At 35.4% G+C, this 27,293-nt stretch overlaps 3 protein-coding genes across 3 annotated transcripts; all 3 read right to left on the bottom strand.

Annotated features, from left to right (window-relative positions):
• Positions 1-1,949: 1,949 nt before the first annotated feature.
• LOC141650973 (WRKY transcription factor 72A-like) lies at positions 1,950-5,543 on the bottom strand. The gene is made up of 4 exons (XM_074458704.1): positions 5,409-5,543; positions 5,020-5,100; positions 3,823-4,380; positions 1,950-2,621 (listed from the first exon to the last, which is right to left on the bottom strand). The coding sequence occupies exons 1-4, from the start codon at positions 5,541-5,543 to the stop codon at positions 1,950-1,952; spliced, it is 1,446 nt and encodes a 481-aa protein (XP_074314805.1).
• A 5,308-nt stretch (positions 5,544-10,851) lies between these two features.
• LOC141652688 (tRNase Z TRZ1-like) lies at positions 10,852-16,576 on the bottom strand. Its single transcript, XM_074460260.1, has 9 exons — positions 16,417-16,576; positions 16,097-16,292; positions 14,989-15,151; positions 14,793-14,863; positions 14,572-14,667; positions 14,059-14,172; positions 12,849-12,917; positions 12,683-12,757; positions 10,852-11,992 (listed from the first exon to the last, which is right to left on the bottom strand). Coding segments are annotated over exons 1-9 (861 nt in total). The 5' UTR covers positions 16,419-16,576; the 3' UTR covers positions 10,852-11,917.
• A 5,369-nt stretch (positions 16,577-21,945) lies between these two features.
• On the bottom strand, positions 21,946-23,743 carry LOC141652008 (uncharacterized). The gene is made up of 4 exons (XM_074459680.1): positions 23,412-23,743; positions 23,104-23,183; positions 22,576-22,680; positions 21,946-22,328 (listed from the first exon to the last, which is right to left on the bottom strand). Exons 1-4 carry the CDS (start codon positions 23,587-23,589, stop codon positions 22,149-22,151), a joined length of 543 nt encoding a protein of 180 aa, XP_074315781.1. The 5' UTR covers positions 23,590-23,743; the 3' UTR covers positions 21,946-22,148.
• Between the last annotated feature and the right edge of the window lie 3,550 nt (positions 23,744-27,293).

The following is a 27,293-nucleotide window of genomic DNA, read 5'->3' as shown; positions in this document are numbered from 1 at the left end:
CCTGATGAGGCAATGACTGCTGACCCTGAGAACAGCCTTGATGATAAGAAGCCGCAGCAAAACCTTGCTGACCCTGAGAATGAGAAGAAGAAGCACCCTGCATATATTGGGAGCCCTGACTATAATACGGAGGAAGTTGTGATGCATACTGAGAAGGTTGACCATAATACTGCGAACCTTGCTGCTGCTGGCCAAACATAGGGCTGCTATCAGCAGGTCCACCAGAAACATTGCCAGGAAGAAATTCTCCAGTAACATTACCAGAAAATCTAGCAAAATATTTTGCCTTCAATTCAGGAAACTTAATGAAACAACTTGAAGGAAGATGACCTTTCTTATTGCAATGATTACACCATCTATCATCAACCTTAGGTTTCTTATCATCCTTAGCATTAGCATCTCTCTTCCAAACATTCCAAGGAGTTTTACCAGCAGATTTAGACGCATTCAAAGCACTAGCATCTTGAGAACAATTAACCACATTAGATATCATTTTCTGACTCTCAATCTGCTGGACAATAGCATACACTTTGTTTAATGGCGGAATTGGATCCATAGCCAGAATATTAGACCTAGGATGCTCATAAACATCACTTAATCCCATTAAGAAATTGAGAACCTTTTCTCTGGAAGACATATCAAGCATCTGCCTGTACAAATTGCAAGTACAAGCATCCATAGCACCACAATCACATTGAGGAATAACCTCCAATTCATCAATATCATCCCAATAACGCTTCAATTTCGTGAAGTATTCAACTACAGAATCATTTCCTTGACTAATATTGCGCAATTCTTTTTTCAATTGAAAGAGTAAAGGTGCATTTGACTGTCCATACCTCTCACATAAATCTGTCCAAAGATGTTTAGCAGATTTGCAAGAGACAAAATTTTCCTTTAATTCCTGAGAAATAGAGTTCAACAACCAGCATCGGACCATATGATCACTTCGCTGCCATTGTTGAAGCTTAGGCGAGGTCAAAGAAGGCATAGGCACAGCTCCAGTCAGAAATCCTTGCTTATTCTTTGTACCTAACGCCATGACTACACAACGACTCCATAACATGAAGTTCTTGCCAGAAAACTTTGTATTCCCGAGCTCCATAGCAGGTGAATCAGAAGTAGCTAGAAATGTAGGATCATCATATGGATTACTGTAAGAAGCATCACTAGTAGCAGCGGTATCATTCGTCATGATGAAAAACTTGCGATTTTAGTAATTTTATGGAATTTGAAGAAGAAAGAAGAAACAAACAAGTTTCAACTAATTGAATTAAAGAAAATGAAAGAAGAAACAACTAATCAGAGTATTATGCGGAAGAATGAAGATAGGATATCAAAGAGACAGGCTACGCCTGCTCTGATACCATGTGAAATGGAGCAGAATGACATAAAATGACGCCATTGATGAAGCTTAGGGAAGCCATTGATGAAATGCTGAAAGCTTTGAGAGAGAAACAAAACTGGAAAAGATGTAAATAGAAATGTGATTGTATTAATTAATTAACAATGTTTACAAGATGAGCTTATATACAACAATCACAAAATATCTTCTAACTAACTGAGTCAAAGTTTGTCATGCTAAGTCAAAGGTTGTTAGACGATTACAGCTGTACAATGGAAGGTGCTAGACTATTCTAGAACATCTATACTACTGAGCTCCTGTGCTGCTAGGCTACTGTCAGTGTGCAGTTGGAAATGGAAGCAACTTGATTCACAATCTCCTATATTTGATTTACATTCATAGTTGATATTTGATTTACATTCATGGTTTATCAATTTCAATTCAAACAAATTAAAAGATTAAGTCCGTCAATAGTTACATCAACTATACGGAATACTATTTTAAATCACAGTCAAATAATATCGAAAATACAAGAATGTCGAAAAACAGAGAAAATATCAATATCAATATCAAATAAGTAAGATTTACTAATATTGATAAAAAATTAGTTTTTACCACTAATGAAAGATGATAAAGCCGCGGTTAAAACCGAGTGAAAATTTGGATCCGATGTTAAAACTTTAGCAGCTTGTGCTATTGTGTCTGGTAAAGGATGAGTAACAACATTGTTATTTTGTTGAAACAAATTTTGGAAATTTAAATTATGATCTTGATGATGAGAATTGAAGTATTTTGATGAAAAAACATTATTATTTGAATTATTTAAAGTATAATTTTGAGGGATTTTATTTTCTTGGGTTGTAGAGGTAAGGTCAAGGGTAATTGTAGGATGGGTAAGGGTATTAGAGAATATGGATGAGTTATTAGGGACGGCGAAATTAGTATTCTTGTATAAGTCGGTTTTAAAAGGAGTTGTCGTGGTAGTCGGACTTGGAAGGTAAGAGTACCCTTGATTTGAGGACGTTGATGAACCCGACATCAACATATAAGAGGCCGCGGATGTGGTGGAGGCCATGGCAGTTGCGGAGATAGGTAATGGATGGTTGTGTGCTCCTTCGTATGTTGTGATCAAGATCGACATGTCCTCGACACATCTTTGTACCTGTTTCCTTACCGGACAAGACGGTGCGACCGTACAACGGTAATAAGCTCGAGGGCAAGGGTTTCCCTTAGCTATCTTTTGTCCATACTTTCTCCATTGACATCCATCATTCATCTACATACACATTTTAAGGCCATTATTAGACACTATATTTTACAAAAAAAAAAAAAAAAAGTTTCTCTAATTTTTTAAATCGGAAATTTTTCATGGTACCCCTTAATTTTGTCAGATTTCCCATGATACCCTATTTTTAAGAATGTGTCTATGGTATCCCTGAGTTTCCATTTTTGTGTCCATGGTACCTCTAATGGCTAATGTAACGGTCGTTAATTGAAGGTTAAGTTTTGATGATGCGACAATAAATTAGTAATTAAAAATCGTAAAATTCACGTGGTACCCTTGAGCTTCGCCATTTTGTACGTGGTACCCAACTTTTTAAGTTTGTGCACATGATATCCTTGAGTTTTAATGTTCAAGCCCAATGTGCCCTTTTTATCGTTCTTAAAATTTTTAATTGAGCATAAATCATATACCACAAATCGGAATTAACTAGTTTTTTTTTTTTTTTTTTTTTTTTTTTTTTTTTCAAATTGATTACCTTTTCGAGATCTATAAATTGATAAAATAAAAATGGTCATTCGAAAATTTAAGATCGAAGATATGGTTGATTTGAGATTTGCTTTAAAAAAAACCCTATAAAATGTCAGTCGACAAATTTTTTTTCTCAAATCGTAGATTATGACGAGATAATCATTTTAGGAAAAAAAATTGGTCGATTCCGAATTCAGGTCTAGGAGTTAAGCGCAATCTAATTTTTTTATATCGACAAAAAGGGCATGTTGTTCATGAAAATCAAACATGGAGGGTATCATGTACACAAACTTAAAAATTTGGGTACCATGTGCAAAATGACAAATTTCGAGGGTACCACGTGCCTTTTCCGATTAAAAATTACGGAAATTTCCCGTGACACCCCTTAATTTTGTCAGATTTCCCATGATACCCCTAATTTTTAATTACTAATTCATTGCCACATCATCAAAATTTAAAGGCCATTTAACGGCCGTTACATTAAGGGTTACCATTGGCACAAAAATGTAATCTCAAGGGTCTTATAGCCAGATTCTTAAAAGCAGGGGTACCATGGAAAATCTGACAAAATTAAAGGGTACCATGAGAAATTTCCGTTTTTAAATAGATACTGATAAATGAACCATCTCAACCAAAACCTTAAGGCGATGGTTAAGACCCAACTATTATAATTATTCCTATTAGATACGGTGAATGAGTAAAGACGAGTTTAAATTGTACTTACAGTAGGTGTGTCGCATCTAGCTCTTACAGAAACTCTCGGCTTCTTGGTTGGAGGTTGTTGCACCATTTCATCTTCACCATTACCATTGGTTTTGCTTAAGCTCGAATTTTCCCTTAATAATTTTTCTTGGTCAAGAAAATTTATTGATTTTGGTACTTCAAATTTTCTATCAAGACTAAGCCCTAATCTTCCATCTTCTAGTCCATCATCATCAACATCCCTCTTTCTTTTACCATTTTCTTTATCCATTGTATCGATATTTGAATTTGAATTTAATTGTTTCGGACCGGTTCTCTTCTTAGTGTCAAGGCTTGAAGTTCTCCCTAGGGTAAGTAAAACTAGCTCTGCCTCGTCTTCGTCATCGTCATCGTCATCTTTAATCACCATTTTATCATTCATTTGTTGCTTGGATTGTGATTTAGAGTCTTGGGAAATTTGAGAGAATTTTCTTTGCAATGCTTCATAATCTTTCATGATTTGATCTATACATTTCTTGAGTCTTTCATTTTCTTCCATTGCTTCATTCAGTTCAGCTTTTGTCGATTCAATTTCTTTACCCTGTATAAAGGTAATATCAAATGTGTTAGTTGGTACGTCAAAGATAATGAAGAGTGTCAACTCGTATCACAATTTTGAAATTCTAAGGCATATAAGGTTTCATTAAATTCTATTTACACTAACAAATATCAACCAACTTAGTCGATAAAGTAAAAATTGATATTCAGAACATGCGTTTGACTTTTGTTATCCTAAAATTGCCCTCATGGCTCCGTTTACAAAAAAAAAAGGTTTCATTTACACTAAAAGGAATATCTTATATGTGAACTTATCACACGTTGTACACCAATCTTATCCAACTTTTGTTGTTTTAAAAAACATTTCAATAGGTGAAAAGGGCTAATTTTTTTTTTGGCATCGGTAAAATTATTTAACTACACAATAATTATTAGCATACGACATATATCGACTTCACATGGAGTCGTTTAGGCATGATACCAAAACTTATATTAAATCCCGTGAATACCATAATTCTACTTTATGATTCACTAAAAAAATATTATACAAGATGACTTAAGATGACTCTTAGCCCCGATTAAAACAGAGGTGAAAATAGAAGAAGGTTGTGAGATATTGAGTTAAAACGGTATTAAGCAAGATTAACTATATAAAGAAAGCCCGAGTGAAAGTGGGTGAAACCTTGTTATTCTCGGACGTAGATGGTGATGATAACTTCAATTCTTCTTCCTTATTACGAGTATGATCCGTCTCACTCGACATCTGCTATCATATACCACAAATATATCAATTAATCATTCGTCTATGTAATAATATTCATTTATTGATTCTATTCGCATAATTAAGATCCAAAAAATCGATTCAAATGACAAGTATTTGAATATTATTGTTTTAATACGATAGATAAAGACTCCAAAAAAAAATCATATGAAACAGAATAAATACGGAGTACTTGTTTTTTGGCGTAGACAATTAACTAGAAATTAAACAAGAAAGTTTAAAAAAAATGAAATAAACAAAATGATAAACAGATAATTGAGACGGAGAAAGTAATTGATGTTAATAAATACCTTGTGAACTTGATAATCGCAACTAGTATTTAAAGCACTAGGAGATGAAGAATTCATCCTCTTGACATGATTATTATCCCCAATTTCTTTGATTTTTGTTTCTTTAGAAGAAATGTTTTCATGAAGTTGATCCATGCTTTCTTCTCTATATTATCTTGTTAAAATTAAATGCAAGTTTTGTGTATTTACTTGGTCTCTCTTAAATAAACACAAGTGCAAGGAAAGCATGGTTGCGTTGCTCAAGTCTTAATTTGACTAATAAAGATTAATTAATTGAAAATTTCAACTAGGTTATTAGACAATAATAATAGTCTACTATGGAGTATAAAAGATAATCAACATTATTAATAAGTCTATAAATATATATAAAATAGGTGCATGTCTTTGAAATACTCCCACCATATAAGTCAACTTACACCCCGTCCATCATTTGTTTATAATTCAATTAATTCTTCTTTAATATATTAAATTAAAATTGATGAACAAAGTTGCCATTATCATTCATTTCAACGTTAGGGTTTGATCACTTAATTAGGTTAGTGGTTATAGTGGTTAATTGGTTATTGATCGGGTCAATTTAGGGTTTGATTAATTTGGTTTTGGATCTATTTCAAATTGTTTTCGGTAAGTATTCGATCAGGTAAATATAAGTCGGATTTTTTTTGCCAGGTCTAATTAAAACCCATGAGCTATTCAGATTTCCTTACAATCTTTAGGTGGTCTTTTGAAACTTTAATACTCCGTACAAGTATGACTCCTATACATGCACACAGTTCATTCTAATAAAATTCTAGTCTTAAATTGTGATGCAGTCAATAATGTCATTTCTATTATTCAAAACCTCTAGTTGGGGAATTGTATATTTGTATTTTAATGAATTCGCTTTTTAATCGATTCCACGTTCAATATACCAAAAGATCGTTACTTGTATTATTTAGTTCTGAATTATAATCGAGCATAACAAAATGCTTCATTAAAATGGCTTACACTTACTTTTATTACGAAGTAGAAATTTGAATAGACGTACATACAATGACGGAGCCAGGAATTTAAGTCAGCTGGGACGAAACGGTAATATTATAAGAGGACCTCAAAGTACTCCTATTATACTCCGTAAGTCCGTATTTATTTACATACCATGAAAGTACAAGACATCATTTTTTTCATTTTTAGATGACGACAGAATCCGCAACCGCTATTTTTTGGTGTGCACTGAGTAAACCTCCGAATATACGTGATAGACTGCAAACCACGTATATTAGGTCAACCACCTTTTTTCGAGGGTGACGAGCTCGAAGTCTAAAAGACATAACACCAAACCATTCTACCCTCCCCAAACTGCTCTTGGCGAGAATTGACTCTAAAACCCTTAGGAGTTTCACCCAAGTTTAATTTTAACCACTAAGACATTAATCCATTATTAATAACATTCATACAAAAAGTCGTCGATATGTAGATAGCTTGTAATCATATCAAGAAAATTCAACCTCAACGGTGTTAAGATAATATAAACCATGAATATAAATCAAGTAGACATAGTTGTGAGATTGTAAATTTGTAATAAAAGATAATTATTGAAAGAGAGAGGTGTTTAAGGCGTATAAATCGGGTTATTATTAATTATTATGGCTGATAATAATGTCAATATACAATCAAGTGTACAGAACTAATATTGAGAGACGACTTTAATTTGATGCATGCAAGTCGTAAGAGATAGAGCGTTGAAGTTTCGTACATTACAGAGGTCACATGGATTCCTAAATCCGTGGGTATTTTTCTTCTAATAATAATTAGGTCAATTTTCTAACTTCTATTTCAATTTTTAGTCCAATATTTCCAGCTTGGAATATTTTGTTTCATACACTATCATATTTGCTGTACCTTGACTTGTGATAAAATCTAGATTATAGTCTTGATAATCAGTTAGGCCCTCTTCTTTCTAGCTTATTTTTAACTCTATTTTGTTCAGTTCAGCTCAGTTCAGCTTAACTCTATTCAGCTCCACTAAATTCGTCCCATTTCAATTTTGCCCATTTTAAACTGATTATTACAAGAATCAGTTTTACGATAAATTTTTGAAAAACCCTCTTATATAACACAAATTCTTGTTTCAGACCGACACTTTTGGTCTTATTTGTCAGACGGATAAAATGTTGCCATTTTTTAAGAAAATGTAACCAATTAATTCACAAAATGTTATGACTAGAGGTGTCATTTTTTACCCTGAAAATGATGTGAACAATAATGGTAACATATTATCAAAAAATAACAACATTTTATTGTAAAATGATGACATGTTACCCGTCTTATTTCAGACCAAAAACAATGGTCTTAAGAAAAACGGACTGCTTATATAAATATTTGTGCTTGATAATAAAGATTCCTTTAATTAGGAGGACAAGATTGCGGGTCCTTCATTTATTTATTTATTTATTTATTTTTTAACAGAAGGTGAATAACTTACATTATTGCAATCAGTACATAGTAAACTACTCGACTAGGTAGCACCAGACACTTTTAACATACATTTATAATACCAGCAAGTCTCATTATAGACGGGGCATATTCGTCTATAATGAGAGACGGGTCAGATCCCTCTCACAAAGAGACAAGTAAAAGGCTAAATGGTAACCCACTTGCCCTCTCACTTGTTTCTTTGTGAGTGAGATCCGACCCGCCTCTTATTATAGACGAATATACCCGCCTGTTTATAATGACAATTTGTGCTATAATACGTTTTGTATCGATTCGAAAGTTGAATTGATGGAATTTGAAAACATCGTCCTACACCTTATTATATCATGCAAATGTCCTATCATGCAAATGACGTTTAAAGTTGAAATTTAAAATGTTGAAGATTACTCAGTTTTTAACTACTTATAGACTTCTATTTTGTCCACACATTTGGATTTGATCAAACTAGTTGTTGTAATGCTTCATAAAGCTACGGATTTTGGTGTCAACAATAAAAAGGGCACCTGCATGCATGAAAAAAAAAGACGTTTCTCATTCTCGTGCAAATGCATACATATCCCTGATACCATAGGGGTTCTCAATAGTTTCATAATGTCATTTAGACTAAGTTTATCCATAAACCGAATATGAGTCTTAATAACAGTAAAAATGGCCCATTTTATCATTAAGATTTAACTCAAACTCTCTTATTTATTCCACTTTATCCCTCAAACCTATCAAAAATCTCAACAATAGTAAAAAGGACCCACTTTTACACAAACAAAACACTATTTACGGGTCTTAAAGTGAGTCTTGGAAATCCAAGACCCACTCTAAGACTTTGCTACAGTAAAGTTGCTTTTTCTTTACTTTTTGGCTGGTACTGTTGCTCATACCCATTGCTCGTCCCCCGTTAAACATAGCCTTACGTTAGTAACCTAGTAGGAAATGATGATAGACTGTGAGTCTGTGAATGTACATTTGAGCATATAGGGAGGTTAGCAGGGGCGCTCGTCATCGCTGGTCAAGGAAAAATTCGCAAGTTTTGGCTAAAATCTCCGAATTTTTTTCAAGTTTCCATTATGTCATTATTTGTTTGCCTTCGCTAAGTTTTTTCGGCCCCCTAACTATAAATCCCGACTCCGTCACTGTATTTGAGTCGAAATAAGTGCGTCATGTATGTACCTTTGTTGTCGTTACCGTTAATTTGCATAATTTTTGTAGCTCAAATAATCCAAAATAAGCATCGGGATTGAAGTCGTTGACGAGAAATAATTGATCGCTCGTGCCTCGTGGGTTGATCCAAAAAAATTGGATTCATAAATTATATTCTGCGGCAATTTTTAAGTACATGATCACTTTATTTAGTACTAGTACCAGGGTCAACGGAGTACATTGTTTTTGTTTCTTATCAAAAAAACAAATCCCAACTTCTTAGGATTAAGATTCATGCCTTAATGTGAGCACAAATTCTCGTTTGTGACAAGCATAATATCCGTCACAAGCTTGTCACTCTTTAAGCACTCTCATTTTTGGTTTTTTCAAACACAACCTTTAAATTTTTTTTTCCAAATATTACATTTAAAAAAAAAGTTTGTCAAACACAATCTTTAATAATTTTTTTTTTGCCAAACACGACATTTGGCCAAAGTTTGAGCACTTGTATTAGGGGTGACTTTCAATTGATATTCGAGATAGCAAACGACGTCGGTTTGAGGTGTTCTTGAACTCGTTGGAAAGGTGGGAGTACATGCTTTCTAGCGGTTGTTTATATGGTGGTCAAAGGTGGCCTTATGTGGAGTAGATTGGTGTATAAAGTAAGGCTGGTCACATGAGGTTGATGTAAGTCAAAGTAGAATTTTTTCGTGGGTCAATTTGCTCCCCTTGAACCACCACTTTCAACCAACGGCCACTACAAACAACACAACTACGATATACCATGCAGTCCCTTTAACCCGCATACCAAATTTCAGACCAAACAAAATATCATAACCCCATTAAAAGACCCTCGAAAACCCCTCTAACAACCCGCTATAAATCCAAACTTCTAACCCTTACTCAGACCAACCTTACTTTACGCACCAATCGATCCCATATAAGGCCACCTTTGGCCATCATGTTTACAACTCCTAGAAAGCCTGTACTCCAACCTTTCCAACGAGTCCAAGAACACCTCAAACCAACCTCGTTTGCTATCTCAAATATAGACTGAAAGTCATCCCATTGCAAGCGGCCAAAAAGTCGTGTTTGACAAACTTTTTTTTTAAAGATGGTGTTTGGAAAAAAAAATTTAAAGGTTGTGTTTGACAAAAAACCCCTCATTTTTATCATATTTAGCTATGTATCGTGGATATACCTATCACAAGTAAGACTTACTGTAATGTGAGACTTTCGGGTTAGATGTATGAGTCTTGGGATAGGATCCTATAGGATCTCCTCCTTCAAAACTGAACGTGAAAGTTTCCTCTCGCCCGACTCAAATAGTTACAGCAAACAAATTAAATAAAGGAATTCTTACTTTCAAAAAAATTCGAAAATTATATAGCATCTCCAAAATAAAAGATCTATTCTTTACTCAAGTTTTTTTGAAGACTAAGCATCATTGCTTTGATTCATTCTTTTTTTTTATTCAATTAAATTACAATAAAAATAAATTATGAAATTTTTGAGTAGTCTACCCCTTCGAATTCTCAATCCCCTAAAAAAAAGAAAAGAATTGGAAGTCAATTTAGGGATGAATTCTAAAACAGTACACGGTATGTATAATTTTTTATTTTTTAAATTGTGGTAATGTCATTTTTAAAATTTATCTTATTAAGAGCTAATAATTAACAATTCAGATTGAAAAGCATATTAAAAAATCGTTACCTTGTTGAGGGTAAACTAAGTTTATGTAGAATTATACTCCCTCTACCCATATTCTACAATGTATTTTGATACAAGTCATTAACTTTCAAGTCGTTAATTGTATATACTTCGAGAAAAATTATGAGCTCAAATAACTAAACAATTAATCATAAAAAATTCAAAATTAGTTTACATTTAATCATACTCTGTATTTGATTATAACAAAGCCTTAACCTCCATTGCTACATTATGCGCAACAATGCAACATAGCTCAAGGATCAGTGGATAAAACACACAGAAAATACCGAACTATTTTGGAATGTATACTATATTTTCTTTCCAATTGCCAAAACTGAAAATATAAAAAATATATTCCATATATCATATAAAAACAGATGGAGTATATTTTAAGACGAAGAATAAAAAATTGGAGAAACGGAGAAAAACAAAAGGAAAAAAAGAGTCAACAAGTCCAGCTATTGTAATAACATAAACTAGAGATGATCACTTGTCCGATGCGTATAATGCGATACATAATGTGAAGAGAGCTTCCAAGATTCAACGTTGTTTGTCAAACCCAAAGAATCGACGCCAGCTAACTGTTGTCAATCAATCTGCATCTACTCATCTCAATATCGACTCCGTTCTCACACAGATTTTTTCAATTTATGTAACTGCAAATTTACCCTTGACAACCTCGACAATCTACCGCGCCTAGCTAGCTCACCCGGCACACCCAACTACCGACTACCCTATATTCAATCCGAACCTTCAAAAAATTTTCCCAACATCCGGCAACTTCACCTACCCTGAAACACCTCCTTCTAATGGAAATCACCGTAATAACCTCAAAAACTCGGCTCTTACCCTTGAAAACCTATCTCACCCCCACATCTCCTTCCACCATGTAGGACATGGGACCAGTTCTCGAGGCGATGCTAACAAGATTCAAATGCAGCTCCTGCTAATAGCCTTTCTTCAAAAATACGTGACGCTTTTAGTCTTTTACATGGAGACACAATGTGCGAAACCATGTAACTTGGCCAGTTGGCCATAACACCAATAGTTTATGCATTTGATTAAATCGGGTCACGCAGGTTAAGAGCCACCTAGCATGATCCAGGCCACAAACTTGTAGAGGTTAAGATCGTACGGACATTAGCAAATTTCCCCAAAGGGCAAACTACGGCAGCACCCAGTCGTCGAATTTAGAACCCTTCAGTAAGGGTAAAAATTCGCCCAGCAAATGCTTCTGGCAACCTGGACACAGCTTCTCTTATTTCCTACCAAAAAAAAGTTAAGAAAAAGCAAAAGGGACTACTATTAAAATTAATCCGGAACTGAATGGCCTGTGCAGATCAATCAGCTATTTCCACAAAAACTGCCAAAGCCCGGCATTACTTCACGTATCACTTACATATGAACACACAGAAGATGCACAATTTGGCTTTCTCTCCTATTTACGGCATTGGTCAACAAAAGCGACCGTTGATGGTTCTTTCTTAGGTATAATAATATAATATTACATAAATACAAACTAACTCAACATTAAGGTGCTGTTGTCAGAATTTTGTGAACTTCTCAACGCTGACGCTCAATTTGGTCATATCCACTTTACAAACTCAAATTATGCAGAAAGATCATGGAAGTATGGAACATATATAAGAGAGTATCAGGAAACATAACAGAGGAAAGAAGGGCTGAGATATCGACAAGCAGGATGTGTTGTGTGTCGGAAGAAGATAGTTTTCCCTGATTCAAAATGGTCAATAACAACTATTGTATTTTTTATAAATTGATGATAGCAGCGACATTGTTTGTTCTTTTTAATTTACTTTTTAGTTATGTGCCTGATATCCCCTTCAGTTTTATGTTTGCTTCTGTACAGTAAACAACTAAAACATGCGGCAAACTGAGAACAAAGAAATTAAACAGGGACAGAGGCGGGAAAGCAGAATAAGAAGATTTCTTACATCTGCTTGGTATCTTGCTGAGAAATGGGTGAGAAGAATCGCTTTATTCTGAAACATCTCTGTATATTTTACAACCTGTACATTTTAGTTAATAATAGATTTTAAAATATTATATCAAACATTTACCCCCTGTAAAAAGTAAAACAAAGGAGGTCGGAAAAGAAACCTCTGCAAGATGTGTATGTCCATAATCTTTTGCATGCGCAACAGTAGCTCTGTCATCTACAAAGGTGCACTGCATTGAGAGACAAAGTTTGAAAGTTGATAAATCATCCAAAAGTCAATGAAATTATTGAACAGCAAGCATTTACGATCCTCTTTCAAGGAACAGTAATGTATCTTAGTTTTAGTCTATGCCTAGTTAGCTATTGCTCAACGTCAACTTCATATTTTCAAGGTATTTTTGTTTGCATTAATGCAAGTAGCCAAAAAAGACAGCAAAATCGAGCTTATCTGAATGGCCGTTACATGATAAGAGTCAATGCCGTAAAGGCGTAAAGTAGTATTTTGCCCGCCCACGTTCTGCACTCAACTTCTGACAAACGATTCCCAAGAAACTACTTGTGCAACTCCCAATCTCCCATGTAAACGAAGGCGAACGTGGAAACCACTAAGAATGTTGCCAATGAGGATAATAGTTTGGAGAGAATGAATATATTTAGTTTTGTGTCATTATGAGAGTGTAAAAAGCTTTGTATATTATAGCGGTTGAGATGAAAATCAGGATAATCAGGATAATCGAGTGTGAACGAGGAATTAATTGGGAGCAAGTTCTGGAACGGAATAAATGTGGGAGGGAGATAGCTAGGAATTTAATTATCTGACCACAAGAGAGAAAAATCAATACAATCCCGCGCTGCCTTTCCCAAACCCTAGCGCCCTTGTACGGCTCGGCTCGGTGCCCACAAAGGAAAATGGTGTCATTTTGCTGGGCTAGGACTTTGCTTCCTACAAAATATCCCACTCCAACAACTATGACATTTACAGCATAAACCACCATCTTTTCAAACAAAAAACAGTTTCTGTCCTCAGACCTCAATGTTTAGCAGATCATTTATTCGTCTAAATTTACTTGTTTTAATTTGAAAGGTTTCAAAGAAACTTATGCTCAAACAACTCAAATAGGGCAAATTTATTTCAGGCAACTTTTTCATCTTGCTGATGAACAGGGAAAATGACCGGAACAATAAGTTAAAGCAGAGTTAGCTGTAGTACTCTGACCAAGCAAAGTCAATAAAGAAGCTTATATTCAACATCAACTTACATGAATGATGACTTTAGGAGTTCCATGCACAGAAAACTGGAAATATTTGCCAACCACCATACTATGGTTCCAACACGTAAAGTCCCGAAGACGGGTTACAAGAAAGAATTACCTCCATTACAAGAATCTTTGCTCTTAGCACATCAACATTAGATGGATCAACAATAAATTCAGCTGTTGTATCTCCAGTGAATGCTATCTCAGGTGAACAGGAGGTATCCGTAATCTGGCAACACCCAAACAATTCTAATGAATGCAATACCATGTAAACAAGTATACAGAACAGATATTACTACAGAAGGCACAAATCTGTCAGGTAGCATGATAATATCAATCACAAGTACACGGGCGCAAGTAAACGAAATTCCAACTTGTTACACCATCACAGACAAAACAAAAAATAAGGAGTATAATAAGAATGAGGTTGTAAACTTAGACATGAAAGTATATCCGAGCTTAACCACAATATGTGTAACTTAAAATAAAATAAATTACAGTTGCCTGAATCTCACGTCCATTCCAATAGAAAGAGACAACGAAAGGGAATATATATCCATGTAAATGGGTCATTGCATGAGAAATATCAATTGAGACTATAAATATAAAAGCTACGAAGGTAACAGACCTCGACACCAGAAGTCTTTAATTCCTTGATTTCATTTCCAGGAAGCCCAATATACTTCGGCTTGAGTTTCTGCTTGAATGAATAAACAACATAACCCTGCAATATTTAATTCGGAGCATCCTTTAAGGAAGGTAGATAGTAGATATGGTTCAAGCAGGAAAAAATGAGATCTCAAAAGCAAAAACCATGGATAGGATGAAGGGACCACACGCCACACGTACCTGACTAGGGATGACATGATGTGTTCTAAACGCTTTCACTTTTAGATCCTTTCGAATGTAGAACTCTTCTCCTGGTAAACGAGAATCAATCAAGCAATTTATGTCAACTGCCGATACGATCATATAGGGCCAAGGAAGATAATAGAGAGAAAGCGCAAAGAAACATGGGTGATTTGACAAATGACCCAATATTTACCTACATCGAGACCAACTAATTTATGATTCAACTCAGACTGGTCAATTGCTCTATGCACATCAAAAAGTCGTTCCACATTCTCTTTTATAGACTTAGGCACAATTATGGTTGGAGGCTTCATCGACAATAAGCCACGCATTGATACATACATAGGCAGCCCACCCTGTCATGAAGGTTAGCATTGGAGATTACTTAATGTTATAAAAAAGGAGAAAAGCAAACAGCAAACAACAAACAGACATAAATAAACATAGATCAAATAGGTAGCCCAATATCATTCTGTGAAAAAGATAATACAGTAATCTGTTCACAGAATTTTTATTTCAAGAGCATAAAGATGAAATAAATAAAAAGAGAATTACTTACAAGCTAGAACCTAGCAACCTATGTAGGCATTATGACACGGCAAAGAAATCGTTTTATTATATTGGTACGCATGGTATTAAATATAGGCTGCAACACCGAATCACAACCGAGTTACCTAAGTTTTGAAAGTTACTACGACTCTATTTTGACGCAGTATCTACTGCAGTCATAGTGCCAGGACCAAAATCAGGCCATGACAACCGAATCATCAATCACATCATAGTATCATACTTACAACAATGACCAAGCAATTCAAGAAAGCATCTACCTAGTAACCTAACCGAGATTTCAAGGCAATACAAGTTTCATTTGAAGGTAATGACATAAATTGAAACAGAATTCGCAATACATGTAACAATTCCTGCAGGAGACCGTCTCACGCTAAATTAGACATATGGTGTACCAATTACTACTTACTACTTCACTAGAAACAAACTGAAAACGAAAAGATAAAGGATAAAATAAAATACTCCCTCTGTCCCAACCATTTGTTCACCTTTGATTAAAATATTCCTCACATTCTCACAATAAATATAAAAGGCAAACAAATGACTCAAAAGAGTAATAAATAAGCAATCATTGAGAGACCGTCTCACATGAGAATTCCTGTTAAACTTAGGATCAATCAATCTCAAAAGCAATCAATTCAAACATCAAAAGAACTAAGCATTATTATACCAAAAACATCATAAATTAAACTGGAGAAGGTAAATTAGACGAAAAAATAAGAAGAGAAATATACAATGTGATCCAAGTGTCCATGAGAAATGAAGAGAAATTCTTGATTAACAGCGAGACGAGGACATTTTCCGATATCGAAAGCGAGGCTAAGACTAGGGAAAATTATGCAAGTTTCTTGTCCACCAATCGAAATTCCTTCGATTTTATATCCTTCAATCTTTAAACCTTCATTAATCTGCTTCTCCTCCTTCTTCTCCCTTACAATTTGGGGGAAATAATTGCAGAAATGAAATTAACAAATGTCAGTAACAATTTGAGCAGAATCAATAGCAATTAAAGTAATTAAAGAGCATATGATATAGAGAATAGTAATCAACATACATGAAATTTGGTTGGATTGAATTGAATTTGCAATTTGGCGCGCTAGGGTTAGGTTTTGATGAGCTTTCGAGCTTTAATGGCGGACGGGTTATTTAGGTTGCGTACGCGGTACCGGTAAAAGATACTTCAAAATACGAATGATTTCGGATAATGTTTGATCTTTTACCAAGGACTCATGGAGCATCATCGGGTTGGATTGCTAGATCCAAACCCAGATCCAAACCCGATCCACTTACTTATTGAATCTCTATCCATTACAAAACTTTAAAATCCATACCCGATCAACCATATAATCTAAAACCCAATCTGAAACTTGATTTGACTATATAAAATATTCTATATTATATGACAAAATTGAAATTCACGTTTAATAAATCCTAAATTTTCAAAATATTTGATTGGATCAGGTTCGGGTATGAATGGATCGGGTTTGGATATGGCTTGAGTTTTCTAATAGTGGATATGGATATGGGTATTTAAATAGTGGATGAGTGTGGATATTTAAACGTTGGGTTTGGATCGGATTTTTTTATTCGGTTCAGTTCGGTTTCGGTTCGGTCTGAGCCACAATTGTCATCCCTAAGCATCATGTATTTCATGTGGGTGGGACTTAAAGTTTTGAACGTGTTGTTATTGGAGGGCCTTGTTCTTTTAGGATTAATTTCGGCTTTCATTTCGCTTAGTTTTGCTGATTTTAGTTCAGTTTAATTCAATTTATTTTGGCTAATTTAGTTCAGTTTAACTCCATTAAGCCCAAAAAAACAGAGTCGTATGTTGTATAGCCAATGTTATCAGTTACAATTTATTTTTAGTTATTGTTCAACAGTTCAGCTATGGATAGTTTCACTTAATTTGAACTTTGAATAGATTGATTTTATTCATGAGGGAATAATGTATGACAATAGAAATTGATTAAAATGAACATAATTTGCAATTTGGCGTGTATTAGGGTTTGGCATTGATTTTTTTTTTGTGTGTTGACCAAGAGTATCCCCGGCCCTACCAACAGATGAGGCAATCTCCTTCGGAATACTGAAGGCAATTTAATGGGTTGACCCCTCCCGGCCAAATGACTTGTGAGGTCGAAGAACTCGAGCCAAATCTAGCTAGTATGTCCAAATTGTAATGGTGAAGGTGTTACAAAATAGAAATAGAGAAGGGGTGATTCTTGAAATATGTATTACCTTAGATTTTGAGTTGGATGTAGTTAGCTCTGGTCAATTTGGATATAAAGAAGATTTGAAGGAGTTTTTGCCGAGTTATATTTTGTTCTGGACTAGAGGTGGAGTTACGGAAGGTTAAGATGAGTAATCATTTTTACCGGAGGAAAAACATTTCGAAGTATTTAGTTAAATTTTTTCATCGCTCGACAATGCTGAGTTTAAATTCTGGTTTCGACGCTATTTAGATGCTTATGTGATATTGGAATTAAAAGTCAAATACACACGGTGAAGGGAAAAGCTGGTCATCAATATATTATTCTCTTTATCTCGAGATAACAAAAAGACGTAAGAGTAACTTTTTCTTATTTTTCTTTGATGTTAATGACTAGTTACAAAGTCACAATGGAGCTAGAATCTTAGTTATAATGGGAGAGGCCCTGACCGCCGCTAATTTTTCATTTTTATTTATTAAATTATCACTTGGCCCTCCTTGATTCGATGATTAAGTATATAAAATATCCAAATATAGAGTTAATTAATAAAGTAGTTTAGAACCCGACCCCCTTATTTTTGACTCCGAAATCCGCCACTCACTACTCATAACATTTCATCATTAAATCTTATAAATAAACTTGACTTATATATTGAATGATGACAATGTGATTAGAACTAAGAAAATAATTCAAATGCATAAAATCAATAATAATCACAAATGAGTCATGTACCTACATATAAATAATCAACATAAATAGGTAACTTTTTAGTCCGTCAACCTGAAAAATATCCCCGAAGTAGATTACTTGAAGGTCACGCTAAATCTTTCTCACCCAATTCATACCGGCAAACCGGACACGTAACAAAACTTTCACACCTCTTGAACCATTCAAGAATACAATCATCATGAAACACGTGATTGCATGGCATGCATGTAACCATTACGTCCTTTTTTTCACCAAAATTCACTAAACAAATAGGGCAACAACAATCTTCACCCTCCTTAAAACCCTTTATATCTTCAACCCTAATCCTCTTCAACAACGCGATTCCCGAGTCACTTTCCGAGTCACTTTCCAGCTTCATCCCGCCTGAAGACGACAATAATTGCTCGTAAGATGACCCTCGGTACTCCAAAACTTGACTAATGCAGACAAGTAGACTTGTTGGTCGCGGGTTACGTTCAACGTAGGTTATTAATCGGTGTATCACTTCTTGGCTCAAGTCTTTGTCAAGATGTAGGCAATGGTCTAGGCAAAACTCGATTTTCGATATGGTGAGGTTGTTATTAGGGTTAAATTCCATTGTTGTGGACTGATTGATCGTTTGTGGGTTGCGGTACAATACGTAGTCGTCGTTGAAATCCGGGAATGGTACTACAATGCGGTCGATGATTTCGTGGATGAAATTGACGGAGAAATCAGTGAGTTTGGAGTCATATTCAATCTGGTTCATCATTTGACTGTAGTCGCTGATTATAATATCTGTAAGAGGATTTGCCGCCATTGTATTTTTACTAATTATTTACTCCGTAACTTTTTAACGGATGTAGTTATCACAAGGGGTAAATTTTTGTAGAAGTATGAGGTTGAGAAGAAATATGATGAGAGGTTAATTGCATATATATAGTTTTTTTTATACAATTTAATGGACACTAATCGGAGTATGAATTAGAGAATTGCCTACACTCCTAATCCTATATGAATTAGTTAATAAGTTTCTATGAATAATATTCGGAGTAGGAATTAGATGTCAATTTCTAAGACAAAAAAAAATTAATTTTAGGTTCAAATAGAGCTAACAAATAATGACACGACACGAAATTAACGGGTTTGAGTTGAGGTTTAATGACCCATTTATGTAGGTGGGTCGATACGAATACAACACGAGATTTAATTGGGTCAGGTTTGAGTTGACCATTATAAACACGAACCCCACGAAAATGACCAGTTTACTAAATACTCCCTCTGTCCCGATTATTTGTTGTCCTATTCCATTTTAGGATGTCTCAGTCAATTATTGTCCTTTCTATTTTAAGAATGAACTTGAATAGCAATTTGATCATTCACACTTAATTTAATTCACTTGTCATTTAGTAATTAACTCCCTCCTCTTTCCTTGGTTTTTGTGCAAAAATCAAAGAACAACATCAATTGACCGGGACAGAGGGAATATATTAATTTTTTTTATCCTTCATTACAAAAAAATATATACAATATAAACTTTCCAAATATTGAAGTGACACGAAAACCCGTTAGGAAATTAACGGGTTTGGAAGCGACCCGACCTAACTTGTATGTTTATCGGGTCTAGGTTCAAATACTCTTTTTTTAGGAAATTATTTTATGGAAACAAGTTCATAAGTCGGTCCCGTATTCCCCAAGTAATAACCCTCAATATAAATAGTCCCTACAAGCCGGCCACAACCATACTAATCCCTACAAAAATAAAACAACAAATTCAAAATTCCTTAATACCATAACAATGGTGCTAATTGCTTGCTACCACAACGATTATCTAGCGAATATTTCGAATCCAAATACATATGATCGTATATTTCTTACAGTAATATATGAAGAATTCCCCCGTATAGTATTCGAAGACAAAATTACCATTCTTAGGTCATACACGTGCATGTCACGCCCTATAGATCCCTTCTGCGGTAACTGCATTGATGAAATCATGAACGACTATAACTCCGTTGGCAGCTCGATCGAAGAAGCCGAATTATTAATCGACCGCCTATGTAACAGGTTTTACGAAGTAGTTGATGAAATCGAACAACAACGTAATAATATTGCGAACGATGAGGTTAGAGAGCGAGAATTGGTGGGTAGAGTTGCCAATGTCAATGTCGACGTTCAAAGGTATCGTGAGATACGTTGTAATAACTCTCGAGAGTTAGAGTCGAACTTGTCAGGGGCACGGATTTCTGGACTGCTCGACGAGGATGATGAGTACATCGAGTACAGGCCGAGTCCCAACCCGGTTGCTGGATTGCTTGATGTGGATGAGTCTGGATTGCTCGACGAGGATGATGAGTACATTGAGTACACGCCGAGTCCCAACCCGGTTGCTGGACTGCTTGATGTGGATGAGTATGGATTGCTCGACGTGGATGATGAGTTCATCGAGTACATGCTGAGTCCCAACCCGGTTTCTGGACTGCTTGATGTGGATGAGTCTGACGAGGATGGACTGTTTGACATGGACGAGGACGAGTACGTCGAGTACACGCTGAGTCCCGACCCGGATGCTGGACTGCTTGATGTGGATGAGTACGTCGAGTATATGCTAATGCCGAATTATTATCCGGCTGCCAAGTGGGCTGTTGATGAGCTTGAGAGAGTCAACATGACGGTCAATGGTGACGAGGTTGCGAAAGAGGGTAATTGTGTTGTGTGTTTAGAAGGGCTTTTGAATAAGGCGGAGAAGGTGGTTAGGATCCCATGTAAGCATGAGTTTCATGAAGATTGTATTGTCGAGTGGTTTAGTAGTAGTCATGTTTGTCCTCTTTGTCGTTTTGAGTTGCCTCTTGAGTCTTAAAGATTCTACCTTTGTTGATTTTTAGCTCTATTGTGTATGTACATGTTTATGTGAATTCTCTCAATGATGATAATTCAATTTTTATTATTGAAATGATTATTTTTTACTCCGTAGTTAATTTATTGTACGACCGTCTTATATATTGACCTACGATAGCTTTTCAACCAAACACGATGACCAATTGCGTATATATAGTCACTAGTTTAGAACCCGTGCAAAATTGCACGGGTATGAGTAGATAATACATAGGAGGATATATTAGTTAACCTTATAAATTTTATAGTTACAACATAATTCATATATAAAGTGTAAATGAGTAATTTATTTTGTGGGAGGAATTTTGAGATGAGATTAATTATTAAGGGAGTAATAGAACTTGAATTAACTAAAAAATAGAGGGAAAGGATATAGGTTGGAGATAGAAATGGCGAAATATAACGTAATAGTCCATTAATTAAGGGAGTAATTATTACCTACCTCCTCTCTTAAGTAATGCATTACCTCCCTATGAAGGTAATAATTCCTTGCTCACCTCATTTTTCCACCTTCCACAATCAACACAAAGCAACAATCCCCTCCATTTATCAGACTAGAAACGAGTAACATTGTTGCTGACATCGAGAATATCAGACTAGAAACGAGTAATGGTATTAGAGAAACTCAAAAAACCGTTCATAAAAATTAAGTACAAACTTTCGACTTTCGGGTTAGGAAATAAAAAAGTCAAATTAACATGACACAAGGAATACCCTAGGGAAACGGCCTCCCATACCACCATCTTACCGGTGAGGATTGCTATCTACCTTCTCCCTTTAAACTTTCACAATCGGTTAAATTAATATTATATCGTGTGGGGTTGAATGACAAGTGAATCAGCAAAATACATAATATTTTAACCGAATATGAGAGGGGGAAGGTAAAAAACAGAAGGTAGATCGATAACAATTCTCAGTACCGATAGTAAGGCCCCTCGGCTTATTTAGGTAATCGAAATAAAAGGTTATGTATTTCTCATGACGATTGACGAGCCTACTTTTTCTTACCCTTCCTCTGTTTTGATGGAACTTGTATCCAAGGAGCTTCATCTAACTCCATTGTCTCGCAGTCTTCCTCATGATCGGTTAAAGACACTGATAAATTAGTCGTCGTGGTTGAACCTACATCCTCCTCGGGCTCCTCCTCCTCATTAGGATCGCTAATATAGACCGCCTGAAAGAAGTTGTAATACTTTGGATTAAAGTTTCAATCTAGGAACTCATAGGCAGAGCAAGCAAAGATACTTGTGTAAGGCGGCCGGATACAAGTTATATTGTAGAACATGTCTTTTTTCAGAACTACTTTTACTCAGTAATGTGGTTATGCCTGGCTTTGTTTTACATTATGTTTGCGTAAAACTGCCTTACACAATACTTACTCAAAATAATGTATGCATCAATCGCGTTACTAAGCAAAATACCTTTGCGGCATGAGGAGGCCGGACTACGGCTTCCCTAAGCTTTTGAATGCTTTGATAATTGTTTACCAAGCATTCTTCATACATATTCATCAGTATATGTGCCACCTACATACAATGATTCAGTGAATGAGCAAAATAAACCAAAGTTCCCTACATCAAATTCGTTTATTAGTAGTACAACAAACGACAAAAATATGTAGCGATTTGGTGAAGGGGGAGAGCGCAAAATTCACAAATAGGATTGTACATCCAGTTGTACCATAAGCATTGAACAACCAAGGTATAAGAATCCGAGCTTATATGTATTCTTTCTGAGCTAATTCAAAGTTCATGTTTTTAATGTGTAAATGGATGAGCTCAATACTTTCTAATACTCTAATAGAGCTCATATTCTTTAACCTAAAGCTCGGATACTTAATCACAAAGCTCAGATTTTACACCGTACAACATATACAACCGGTTGTATAATCCATGAATTGCGCAAAATATATAAGAAAAGAATTGAAATCTAGTAATGAAAAAAAATACCTCCGCAATGCTATCAACTTCGAGTATCAAAGAGAATGAATCCGTCCATTGTGCAAGCAAATCTTCCAAATCGTCCAAATCTTAATTGAAACAAGAACAAAAAACCATATTTTAATCTCGAAATGTCCTGTAACATTTAGGGTTCGCTTAGAATGAGAGTAATTATTACTCGAGTAATAATGCGAAAGATATGAATGTCACCGCACATTTTTCAAAGATTTCCGTCACAAGTGAAACATCAATAACTGAACAAGAGTAGAAAAATGATAAGAGTAAAATTGCGGTACATGTTGAAAAAGAAAGGGCACCTTTACGATTAGAAGCGGAGAAGAAACGGAGAATTGAGTCTCGAAAACGAGATGCTTTGTCACGGGAATGAGGTCCTCCCCATCCACAAGCTACGGCATGTTGAAGTTCCGACCAACGTGATAAAACAAGTGTTATTCCTTCTTCCATATGTTGAACTCCAGCTTCTGTTAGCATCATTCTCCTAGGCTTTTCTCAGTTTATCTATCAGTGATGATGGCACGAAATCGAAGACACGATTTTTGTGAGGGTTTTTTTAATCAAAGTCAATTAAACGGTTCGTACGGCAGCACGGCGGCATGTGGTATATAGCCATATAGGTTAGGGTTTCTGACAGTTTTTTTTATTTATACTATCTTTAGAGTAAATTAAATTTTACTTCTTTTTGAAATCAAAATATTTAGAGTAAAAGTACCCCCTTTTAAATTTTTTTGTTAAAACTATTCCCTTAAGTTGCATTTTTTTTTGGCTAAAATTGTTCCTAAACTCCAGTTTAAGTGACTTATTTCGTCTATTTTTGAACTTATTTTGTTTAGCCAATCTATACTTTGAAAGGTATAATTATGTAGACAACAAATGTAAGGGGAGTTCAAAAATAGAAGAAATAAGTCAACTTAAATTGGAGTTTTGAAGTAATTTTAAGAAAAAATGCAAATTATGGGAGTAACTTTAGGCAAAAAATAACTTAAGGGAGTAATTTAAAAAAAAAAAGCAGTAATTTTAAAAAAGTTAGTTTTAAAAGGGAATAAAATCTAATTTACTCTCAAATTTATTATAACTTTTAGAAATAAATTTAAAATTACTCACTTATATTGAACTTCTAATCGGATTTTGCTACAAATTCCAAACTCGTGTCAGAATTAGAATGAATCGACAAAAATAACAAGTTTTTCTAATATACCAGTTTTAATTTGGGAAATATAGCAAATCACCCTCATAAGTTTGATAATATGTGCAATCAAGCCCTTAACTTATAAATGTAGCAAATCAACCCCATAAATTTCTTTTAATGTGCAATTAACCACATATCTTATTTTTAATAATAAAATTTGTTAATTAAATATTTTACTATTATTGGAAATCAAAATTATTGATTAAACTTTAATCCTAAAATTCTTGTTTATTAAAAAACATGTTCAACTTTTTTTTATTTATCTTGGCGAAAAATGTTCGTAATATGAGAGTTATTAATGATGTTATAATGAAAAGTTACATCTAAAATTGGTTCGCATTTTTCGTTGAATATGTAAATATTATACGAGTATTTAATTATTTAAGAAATATATTTATAATAGTTTTTATAATAGAAAAAAATAGGTTTTGGTTAAAAAAAAAACAGTAAAAACTTGATTTGTGCTTAATTGCACATTTTTGAAAAGTTGTGGGGCTAATTTGCTACAAGTGAAACTTAGGGGACTTATTTACACGTAGTTCATTTTGTTATTGATTATAATAATCTGTTTTGGTTTATTTTAGCTTTCTTAAACCCTAAATTAGGTGAATTTTGTTTTTTTTTTATTCTGTAAATTTGGGGCTTTTGATTGCTGAATTAATTCTCTTAAAACCTTTTTCTTCTTCTGTAAACCGGGATGTCTACCGTCGGCAACAGTATCATGTAATCTTAAAACCTTATTTTTTCATTGTTCATTTCACTTTAGTACCAAAATTTAGGGCAAATTCATTCGTTCCTACATTCACCAAATGCTTATATATTCATGATAAATTAGCACAAACAACGTGACAACTTTGACCAGTAGTATGTAGTACACTGAGGCCAACAATAACAATAATTGTAACTTAGACCATTGTAATTGTTATGCGCGGAAGCGTGTTGAGACGATGCAATAACAATAGCAAAATAAAGAACACAAGAATTTACGTGGTTCACTATCAATATGATAGCTACGTCCACAAGGGCCAGGGAAATATTTCACTATGTATGGAGAGAATTACTGATTACAAAAGACGAGCCCTCAAACTTGCCTCACCAAGTTTTCTACCTTTCTCTCTTAATTAACCTAGAATATAGTCGGGTCTTTATATAGTATTATTCCACCCAAAACTATATACCTAAAGTAATTAGGAAACTAATTAAACAAACTTAGAAAACTAAACTAAGGAATCACAAAAAGTGACGTCCAAACCAAACATAAAATAAGAAATTGGTGGGCCCTGCAAACTTCCTAATACCAATCAAAATCACCTAGCATAGAATGGAAAAGTTAACGCCATATACCAGGCATACGTGCGACCCGCGATATCGGACTTTGCTTCCCCTATTTTCTTCCTTAGTCTATTTTTGCTCCGTCTTTTAATTTCACTCTCACATACCCAAATCGAAAACGACTCGGACGAGTCATATTCTAACAATCTCCACCTTGACTCGGACAGTCGGATCTACGAACAACTTCCAGTCAACTGAGCCCTCCACCATAGTCACACTACGATTGCCGATATCAGTCTCAAACCATGAGACACCGTGCTAGCTCCACCTTAACCAAGATGAGCTACACTATAGCCAGAACCCGACCCACGCTGGAGTCAAATGCCTACGCCGAGGCATGGACGCCCCCGTCGGAGCTCCTTACCTGTGCTCGCGCCGGAGCACTCACACCCTCGCCAGGGTGATCCCGCGCCCTCACTGGGACGCGCTAGCTAACTGGTGACTCCCCATAAAATCACCTCTCGAACCAACATCTTCTGGCTTAGACTTGTTGCTTGAGACAAAATAGCTACCTTTTAGTATACAAGGCTCGAAATTTCCAAACCTTATCATACCACTCCGCAATTGAAAGACTCTTTGTTGTTCTTCTTGACAATCTGTTTTATCAACCCGGCCTTTAGGAGTATCCCCTAACTCCACCTTCCCGTTGACACAATCATCCTCAACAAAAGATGAACTCTTCAATTCGGTTGTTGAACTTCTTCTTGTTGATCCTGATCCATCGACCACTAGAGCCTCGGCAAGCTCCACCTCACCTTCGACATCATCAACTATCAAACCAGAAGCAAGATTCAACCCCTCTAGACCAACATGCCTAGTATGACTCACCTCTACATTACCACAATGTTTAGAAGGTGACATCCCCCTAGTCAATGCCTTACCTTGTAAAAGATACAAGTTACCTGCACTTGACTTCACACCACGAAGCAACTCCCATGGACCCTTGCACACACTCAATACTCCACCTTTTCCTTGAAATTGAAAACCCCTCTTGTCTAACATTCCAAGAGAAATAAGATTACTCTTAAGTTGTGGAACATGCCTTACACCCTTGAGATATCTAACCTTTCCATCATGCATTAAAAACTTCACAGAGCCTACTCCAACAGCCTCACAAACGGCTCCATCACCCATGGTAACAGTGCTCCTATGATGACTATATGTCAGAAACATCCCCCGTTTAGAACACATGTGAGATGTGCATCCACTATCAAGAACCCATCTATCACCTAGATGCTTCTTTTCTTGGACCACCAATGCTAGATCATCCTCAGAGTCGTAATCACTTTTTGATTGTTGTGCGGTACCGCAAAAGAAGCAAAATTTCCCTTCTTTGGCTTAGGACATTCTAACTTCCAATGACCCTTTTCCCCACGCTTATGGCAATAATCACTAGAACTTGGTCCCTTTGACTTAGGCCTATAAGACTTCTTCTTTTTCCCTCCAATCCTGAACTGTTTCCTTTTCAGCTTTAGCAACCAATCCCAAAGCCCGATTATCTACCACAACATTAGTTGCCTTCTGGCGTAACTCCCTAGTGTGAAGCGACGACTTCACCTCCTCTAGGGTCAAAGTCTCCTTACCCACCACAAGTGACTCTACAAAGTTCTCATATGATAACGGTAAAGAAACTAACAAAATAAGCGCAAAGATCCTCATC

The sequence above is a fragment of the Silene latifolia genome, chromosome 4, assembly GCF_048544455.1.
Source record: "Silene latifolia isolate original U9 population chromosome 4, ASM4854445v1, whole genome shotgun sequence".
Classification (NCBI taxonomy): domain Eukaryota; kingdom Viridiplantae; phylum Streptophyta; class Magnoliopsida; order Caryophyllales; family Caryophyllaceae; genus Silene; species Silene latifolia.
Note: the sequence above shows the minus strand (reverse complement) of the source record. Positions and strands in the feature narration are given on the sequence as shown.